Source organism: Gossypium raimondii, chromosome 13 (assembly GCF_025698545.1).
Source record: "Gossypium raimondii isolate GPD5lz chromosome 13, ASM2569854v1, whole genome shotgun sequence".
NCBI lineage: Eukaryota > Viridiplantae > Streptophyta > Magnoliopsida > Malvales > Malvaceae > Gossypium > Gossypium raimondii.
Genome location: NC_068577.1, coordinates 10,720,821 through 10,730,383, shown reverse-complemented (window position 1 = coordinate 10,730,383; position 9,563 = coordinate 10,720,821). Strand labels below are relative to the sequence as shown.

General features: G+C 31.6%; 1 protein-coding gene across 1 annotated transcript; it reads left to right on the top strand.

The window, feature by feature from the left end:
- The first annotated feature begins 643 nt into the window (after positions 1-643).
- Positions 644-2,318, top strand: LOC105781192 (zinc finger protein WIP6). Its single transcript, XM_012605744.2, has 2 exons — positions 644-1,571; positions 1,705-2,318. The coding sequence occupies exons 1-2, from the start codon at positions 1,155-1,157 to the stop codon at positions 2,182-2,184; spliced, it is 897 nt and encodes a 298-aa protein (XP_012461198.1). The 5' UTR covers positions 644-1,154; the 3' UTR covers positions 2,185-2,318.
- Positions 2,319-9,563: the final 7,245 nt, after the last annotated feature.

The window sequence follows — 9,563 nt, the reverse complement described above, 5'->3', positions numbered from 1 at the left end:
AATCAATTAATGTTGAAAAAGCAAGGGTTGAACGTGAAAAAAACAATTGCTTCTCTCATTGAATTAATTCCAGTAGGTGAAGACTGAATCGTCAAAATTTTTCCCCCCTGATAACTTTCTCCTTTACAGTGAAGAATCTTCACATTTCTATGCCTTGAAACACATGCAAGTAAGCACTTGCACAGTCTCTCTCTCTCTCTCTCTTCTGGTCTTGGTCCAAATTGACAATTCCTTTTATATATATATATATATATATAAGTGCTTCAGCAATTTCACCTTTGAGCAATGCCAATGCCAATGCCAATGCCAAAGGCTAAATTAACACATTCAAACTTATTGAAATTGTAAAAGGAGAATGCTGAGGTGATGATATAATATAGGAGTAAAGGAGAAGTAGAGTACTCTCTTGTTTCTGTGTGGAATTATTGTATTTTTCATTCAAATTGTTATATACATATATTGATTGATTGCTTTTTCTGCAAAGTAGTAGTCTCCTCCAGTATGAATCACCTCCACACAACACAGCAGAAACACCAAAACGCCTTTATCACTATCACAATCTCTTTAAATAACAAATGTGGGGGAGGAAGGTACTCACGCCTTCCATTTGTACAGTTAAAATTGCTTCATTTCATATCTGCTGCATCATGTACATCTCTCACTTTTTGGCTGAATAAAATAAAAAAGAGTAAATGTAAGCAGGAGTCCAAAAGAGGAAGGGATTAGGAGCTCGATTATCGAGCATTTTTAGCCTACCTGCACACTGCCTGTGAGAGTGAAAGGAGTGTTACTCACTGTTGCTACGCTCTCCTATGCATCTTCCCCCTCTCCTCCTTTGTCGCTCCCTTGTCTCCTCCATTCCCAAACACGCCAAAATCCAATCTCTCTGGGTCTCCACTGCCCCTTTATAAACCACCCTTCCCAAGCTCTCCCTACTTGTCATGATATTATCCACTATTTAATGATTTGAGAACCATGTTGTGAGTTTCTTTATAGCAGCTTACTCGAGCTTTTTCTTGTTACATGGCACAGTAAAAAAAGGGTAAAAAAAAAAAAACGAATTCTTTATTCATAGCCTTCTAGTCCCCACTAATCTTTCTTCTCCAAAAGACCAAAAATAAATCCCTTGTGTAGCACTAGCAGCAATTATCAGCATGCAAGCTCCTTCCTTTACCTACAATGATATATCCCCTAGAGAAAGCTCCTGCCATGAAGCTGATGATCATGTAGAAGGTGAAGATTCCATAGTCTTATCACTTGGTCCTCCTGGACAAGCCCCACGCATTTCCAAATACCCTTTAACATCACATCCTTCAAGCTCAACGTCAAGCAAGGTCCCCAGCTGTCCAAACCCTACTAGTACTACCGAGACTGAAAGTGGTGTAACAGTTGCCCTCCACATTGGTCCACCAACAACAGTTGAGACCAGCTCTAGCAACTCTAATGACATTGGTAACAGTCTTGTTGAAGGACAGTACTGGATTCCTTCACCGGCCCAGATCCTTGTTGGTCCCACTCAGTTCTCTTGCAGTGTCTGCAACAAAACCTTCAATAGATACAACAACATGCAGGTTCCAAAAACTTACTACCTATAGTACTTATTGTATGACAAATCATTAATCACCTATTAGATTATTCTATGACATCATGGGATTTCTTCGTAATTAAGGATGTCTTGTAATCTTTGTCCCATTTGTTTCTTAGATGCATATGTGGGGGCATGGATCACAGTATCGAAAAGGCCCTGAATCCTTAAGAGGAACGAAACCGGCTTCTTCTATGCTGAGACTTCCTTGTTACTGCTGTGCTGAGGGTTGCAAAAACAATATAGATCACCCAAGGTCTAGACCATTGAAGGATTTCAGAACTTTGCAGACACATTACAAGCGAAAGCATGGAGCAAAGCCGTTCGAGTGCCGAAAATGCGGTAAGCCCTTTGCAGTGAGAGGGGATTGGAGGACACACGAGAAGAACTGCGGGAAGCTCTGGTTTTGCATTTGCGGGTCGGATTTCAAGCACAAAAGGTCGCTCAAAGACCATGTTCGAGCCTTCGGAGATGGCCACGCACCACATACCGTTGAGTATTGTGAGGTTGAAGTAGAAGATGATGATAACGATGATGTTGATGATAATGATAATGATGATGACAATGATGAGGGCAACCATGCTCCTCTTTTCTTCTAATAATTGATTATTCTAAGGGTTTATCAACTTTTGATCGTTACTAATTAAGGTTTTAAGATTGCTTTGCATGCTTAGTAAATGATTCTATCTATAGATGGGAAGGTAGGATATGATGACAATCCATTAATACAGTGACACCCAAAGTTTATTTTTCTATGCATTTAATGTTCCCAATTGCGGTTCGTTTATAATCTCTTCATCTTTTCAATTAATAAACGCTGAATTTCAATGGGATCAACCAAGTTATAAGTAGGGATCTTAAAATAATCTCTAATAGAGTTGAGCTTTTTCTTTAAATCGATTTTGGGTGAGGTTGGAGTAGTTTTATTTTGACGATGCTTGGGTTTAATGCCAACTTTTCAATCAGAATACTAATTACAAAAGTACCCTACGCAATTTTTTTTTTTTTTTGGATTTTATGTCACTGTAAACACTTTTCCATTCCTTCAACATAAGTCACTACTTAACCCAACACTTATTTATTAGTTAAAATATGACTGATGAATTTTTTAATTAACTAATAAATATAATTATGATAGTGTATTTATCATTAGTTTTATATTCTTTTAAAATTTAAAATTTAATCATTATACTTTAATTTTGAGATATTGAGTTCTTGATCTAAAATCTTGGTCCCCAGCTAACTTCCATCCATTTTTAATTAGTCTCTAATGTGGAAATTATAGAGAAAAGGCAAAATATTTTTATAACCTTCAACATTTTCATTTTTTTCAATTTGACCCTTACTCTTTAAAAATAAAATAATAAATATATTTTTTATAAAATAAAAATAAATTATACCATTTTAAGAATATTAAAATTAAAACAATAAAATTCTCTAAAACTATCACCTAGGGATCGTAATTCAAAAGGGTTTCTGAGCATATGAGATGATGTAAAGATGTGGTTTTTCTTCTCTTTGTTTTTTTTCTTTGAACAATCTCATTATATGTTCGGATTATATCTGCTCTTTTTGAAACAATGCCTAGAACTACCCATAACCCCTCTCCAACCCATAAATAGGAGGATAATGCACTTCATTACATTCGAACCCACATCCTCCTATATTGGCAACAATACTCATGCGTATCGAGTTAAGACTCAATCGACAAAGATATGGTTGTTTCTTTTATGTTTTTAAGTTTGCATTTGAAATACTTTTAGTACAAAAAAAGGGTTTCAAACTGGAAGCATAAACCGACAAATGACTCTAGAAATTAAATTCCTCTTTTTTATTTTTTTAAAATTTAAAGATTTTTTAATTTTTTTCATAAATTTTGAATTTTTCAAAATTATATATTTTAAAATTTTAGAATTTTTATTGGAAAAAATATAAACTTTTTATGTATTTATAAAGAATAAGGGCCAAGTTGACAAAAAAAAACTATAAATATTAAGGGTTATAAAAATTATTTTACCTTTTTCTATAAATAGCCACGTCAGCAAATAACAGCAAAATTGGACTAAAGTTAGCTCAGGCACCAAAATTTTTAAATCAAGAAAAGCACAATGACTCAATAACTTAAAATTAAAGTATGGAGACTAAATTTTAAATTTTAAATTTTAAAAGAGTATAGGGACCCTGATATATTTAAACCTTTATCATTTTATATTTTATATGAGATCTATAAAATCAATTTAAATCTAAATAAATCTAAAAATAATTGCACGAGAAAGATTTGTGTTAAATAGGGATGTTATCCTTCCAATAGTTTAATGCTACATCGTAATTTTATCCTAAATTTTAGGATTTTCATTTGCATTAAACTATTAAAAAGTGATACATATGATGTACAATCCTTTCCAATAATTATACATAATATTATTGAACTTAAGGATCCATTGGATTCAAAGCTTTAGTTGTATCATTTCAATCAAAACAATTTTTATTTTATATAATTTTTTTATAAATATATGTTATACATAATTTTTTCATGCAACAATTTAGTATTATATAATATAACTTTTTAATATTTTACTATTATTATGTTGTAGTATTATTATATTTTGATAAAAGATATACAAAATATTAAATTAAATTTATATTAAGGGTATGTTTGGATGGGCAGTGCGTCTAGTTGCGGTTAGAGTAAAAACAGCGGTGACGGTAAAATTAGATACTATAACGATATTATAGCATGAGACAAAAAGTAAATTAAATGCACCGCATCCCACCCCACCACTCATCCAAACTCAACCTAAATATATCATTTATTTTTAAAATCAAATTTAAATAACTATAAATATATTAAAGTTGAACTGTTCTTCAAGATCTCATTATATCAAATTAGGGTGGGCAAAAAATCACCATCTCCAGTTATTAGTGGCTACTAATCAGTACATGCAATTACATGTTGAAATAAGAATGAGGGACAAATATATAAAATTAAAACACATGCATTTATCAGTTAATATAGACCTTTTTTTTTTTTTGCTTATATGCATACTATATATGTATGTATAATTATAGAAATGCAGCATATATATATAGCTAGCTTATAACATCAAATCAATTAAAAGAAATCGAAAAAGCAATAGGCAAAAGAGAGAGAGAAAACCCTAAACAAGCTTTGATTAATGGGAGCAAATGCATATATGTGATTGTATAAATTAATGGAAGGAAGGTGGTGGTGGTACATTGAGGACAGGTGTGCAGAAAAGAGAACAGAGAGACAAAGTAGCAGTGGGGAGTCACAGAGTCTACTGTTGATGGCGTTTGCAAAATAAAAAATGCAAGAAATTGTGGACTCAGTCACTTTGTTTTTAATGGTTTAAACTCTGACTCAGTGAGACTGTACATCACATGTAAGAGAGTGAGAGTGCGAGTGAGAGTGAGAGTGAGAGTGAGAGTGAGAGTGAGTCATTGTTGTGATCAGTCTCCCTAAGCTTCGACTCACCCCCACCCCACTACTTAATCACACTTTGTCAGTCTCACCAATATTTTGATTGGGACAATGACCCACTGCTCCCCCACTCTTTTTTTTCCCTTTTATCTGTTTTTGGGGTTTCACCCAAAGTCTTGCTTTTTCCCCTTTTCCCTTTTCAGGCTCTTTCTTCTTCCCCCTTGATCTTGACATTAAGTACTTGTAAAATAATGTTTTTCCCCTAAAAATTATATTTAAGAGATTATTAGTGAAACTTGAATTTTGATGCTAGTAATGTTGCTAATCAATATTCAATCAATTTGTGTAAAATAATGTTTTTTTCAAAAATATTTAAAGTGATAATAGGGTTATTTATATCATTGACTCAGTAATAAAATTTATATGAATTTCAAGTTGATTGACACGAAATCTGTGATTCAATCCATGCTTTAGTAAACTCATTCCCTCTTCCCATTGCAATGTAATTGTTTGCTTGTAAAAAAAAAGTGAGTATAGGGCAGACGATCATAAGAGATCCCCTAAAATTTAGATAGCTCAAAACTTTGGAAAATTTTAAAAATTCTTAATAAGTCTTTCAAAATATTTAAAAATTTTAATTAAATCTCTTTTGAAATTTTTGTAAATTCTCTTGCAATTTTTAAAAGTTTTAATTAGATTTATTAAAATATATGAAAATCTCAATAAATCTTCCAAAATTTTAATCAAATCCCCAAAATTTAATGTCAAGATACACAACTAGGCAAGGAAAAACAGTTTATACCAAGGCAAGTCACTGATTTTATAGAGAGCTAAAAGTGATACTAACAAACCACCTACCAAATTAGACTATTAATAAGACTTAAACTGTAATACTTATAAAAAATGTAAATTACTATTCAACCAGCTAAACTCACTCACATAAAATAATGTTTCAAGTTGCAATAATTACATACATCTTATAGAATCTCCCATGCCATGGGCTCAATAATACTATAATTGTAATTTGCTTTAAATCCTTTCTATTAACAATAAACCATCGCTTTGTTTATACTATTTTTAATACCCTTTTGATCACTTTTGTGTGTCAATCAAAATCCTTGGCTTTTGTCTTTAAAGTGGCAACAAGCATATATATGGCCAAGCATGCAAATGCAATGCAGGCAGCACAGGTATCTATCTACATTGCATGCATGGATCCATACAGTTCTGATATCATTATAATATAGTATATGTCATGCTATTGGGATTTGATTTCAAGTGCTGCAATCCCGATATTAATATATAATATATTTAATGAAAAAGATAAATATCAGTACTAAAAGGAAAAGGAAGCTCCATATATGATATGATATTATCCTATTCTGCATGTGAATTTGTATGAAAAAGGTATGATACTTATGATTTGACATATATAGTTGCTGAAGTAGTGAAGTGTAAGATCCAAGGCCGACAGTAACAGCTTCTAAATCACCCATATCTAGCTTCTACTTCCCTATTTATTACCCATCTTTGTTAATACCCTTTGCATTTTGTTTAGAGGGATGATCCAGTTACAATATTTAATAAGATTAACTGTCAAATTTAATACCCTGATTGTGCTTGTTGTTTCCAATTAAATCATTGGTGTAATAACAAATGATTGCATTGATTTTAACTCACTAATATTTACGTGTAATTTTTTTTAAATATTCAAGAGATAAATTTATTGGTGTCTATTATCAGTAGCAATGACTAATTTCTTCACCACGGGTGCTCTTTAAAGAGGTAAATAGTTGGCCATAAAATGAGCACCATCCTCATGGGCGAGGATCAAACCCCTGACCTCATGATTAAGGGATGAGGTGAGCAACCATTACACCACATCTCATGGTTAACAGATAAATTTATTTAACCTTTAGGCGAAATAGTTGATAGTATTTATCTAGTTGATAAATTAAAAAGTAAGGGTTGAAAATTTGTCTTGATCTGTATGGAGTGATTTTAACAGCCTAATTTTTAGTGGTACTAAAAATTGCTGTTTTGGAATCTTATTTCCGTAAATTGAGTCCGTAAATATAAATAGGAATATTTATGGAGTTAACATGAAAATATGCTAAAGAAGAGTTAACATGAAAATATGCTAAAGAATGGTCATGTAATTTCATTGATAAATAATTAATTAAAACTTAGGGACTAAATTGTAAAAGTTCAATCGTTATTAAGTTTTAATTAACAAAAGGCTTGAAGACTTAAATAGAAATTAAAAAATGAATGAAATGATAATTAAACCATTTTTAAATGGGAGTTGGTGGATGATGATGTTAAATCCCACTTAGTTTAATTAGTGAAAGATTAGTAAGGTTAAAACTTAATTATATTATTTACTAAATTAACTAAGGCTTAATTAATATATAAACAGTAGATAATGGAAATTCCATCATCTTCATCACTTTCCCATCGTCCACCATAGATGATAAGAGAAGAAAGCTTCAAAATTTTCCTTTCACATTTGACCACTATTAAGGTATGAAAATCAAGTTGTTTTTCTTATAATTGTTATAGTTTTGTGATCATGGGAGTTTGATTTAGCTAGTCAATGTATCAATTTGTTCAATTATTAAATTTTAGCAAGTTATCATTGTTGATTAATTGATGAATTAGACTTGAAATTGATAGATATTGAACTTAGATAATGAAAAGGACTAAATTGCAAAGTTAATTAAGCTTAGTTGTTAGCTTTGCAACAATAGGGACCTAATTGAATAAATGTGAAACTTTTCATGAAATTATGCTAGTAATAGAAAGTATAAGGTCTCTAATGAAAGAATGTGAAATCAGATTTTATTTCGAAGCTTGGAATTGAAAGTTATGCTTATCCTGAGTTTAGGGACTAAATTGAATAAAATGAAAAATATGTGTATAATAAAAAATGGATTATTTTGAATCGTGCATTTGATGGCATTGTTGTTCTGAGCCATTAAATGGCTATTGTGTGTTAATATATGATATTTATTGCTATATATATAATTGTATAGAACCGGAATTTGAAAAAAGTGGAGCTAGTAGATGAAAAGCTAAATTTGAAGAATATGCCTTGAGAAATCTATATGTTTTGTGTTTTGAAAGATAAGTTCTTATGGAACATACTACCCTTCTTGTTTTAATAGGTTTTATTGTGTTATGTCCATTTTTATCTATGTTTGAACATAAATTGAAATGTTGATAAAAATTGACATACATGGCTTGTAAATGAAATTGAATTGAAACAAGTGCTTGATGTTGCATCTATTGATGAAATTAGAAGAATGACAAGGATCTCAAAATGAATCATTAAATGTATGTGTAATTTATGTTTAGATTGTTGGATCTGTACCCTAAGTGTAGTATTTTCGTCTAAGTACACTTGTAATTTTCCGAACAAATAGGTTAATAAAACGATTCATGAATTACATTAATACTTTGTATATTTTCCTCACGTGATTTTTACACACAAAGCAAAATGGAAGAAAATGTTGCTCACTGGTTGTCTAATGTTTAACTAATATTAAGCAGTATTACATGGTCGGATCGTAACACAGAAAGAAAGTTTGTTTTAGTATATAAACCTAAACATGCCCTTAGTCTAATCGAAAATGAGCAAGCTGCTTGAAATACTAATATGTCATCTATCAAGTCCAATTGGGGAGATTTTTTATCTTGGGATCAAAGCGGATGACTCCTAGAAGATAGAGACATAGATGTCACTAACTGGACTGAAAGTACATCGAATTGGACCCAAGAAGAATACATTCTGAATTCGTTTATGGATTTATTCACTTGTGACATTCGTAGTGTGGCATACCTAAATCTTGAGTGGATGACGAACTATGTATGCGTGACTCATACACTTTGATGTAAGTAAAATCTTGCGTTCGAATAGATAAGGAACTGAAAACTGGTGCTTTGGGTGTACGACTTCTGTAGTATGTAGCGTCATTCACAATAGTGGAATGAATAGCCCGGGACATCGGTAAATGATATTCACTCATTAGCATTACATGGTTGATGAAAAGTAAACGTGTTCACAAGTCATTCGTCTTTGTAATGAATGACTTGATTACTATTTGATAGTAATTGACTTTTCGTGAAAGAAGATGTAATGGTTACCATAAGATAAAATAGGATCATAATGGGAGAATGAATATTATCCCAAAGAGATTAAGGATAACCTATGAGGGTAACACACTTATGTAAAGGTCATTACTAATCAAGTTGCTTTCGTAATGTATGTCACTAGGGGAGCACAATCACAATACTATAGTGGAATGACTTCATGACTAAATGAGTTTATAATTAATAGGCAAAAAATTGAAACTTAATTATAAATCATTTGAACCTCAATTGCATATGTCTAATTAGTCTCTTTGCTAGCTCGTTGAAACTAAAAATGAATTGCATGTTTGAATCGAAATGAACAGAATGAATAGAAATAGAGAAATGGAAAACATTCAAAAATGATTATGGATTTTCCCGAAATGGATAAATGGAATCATTTGG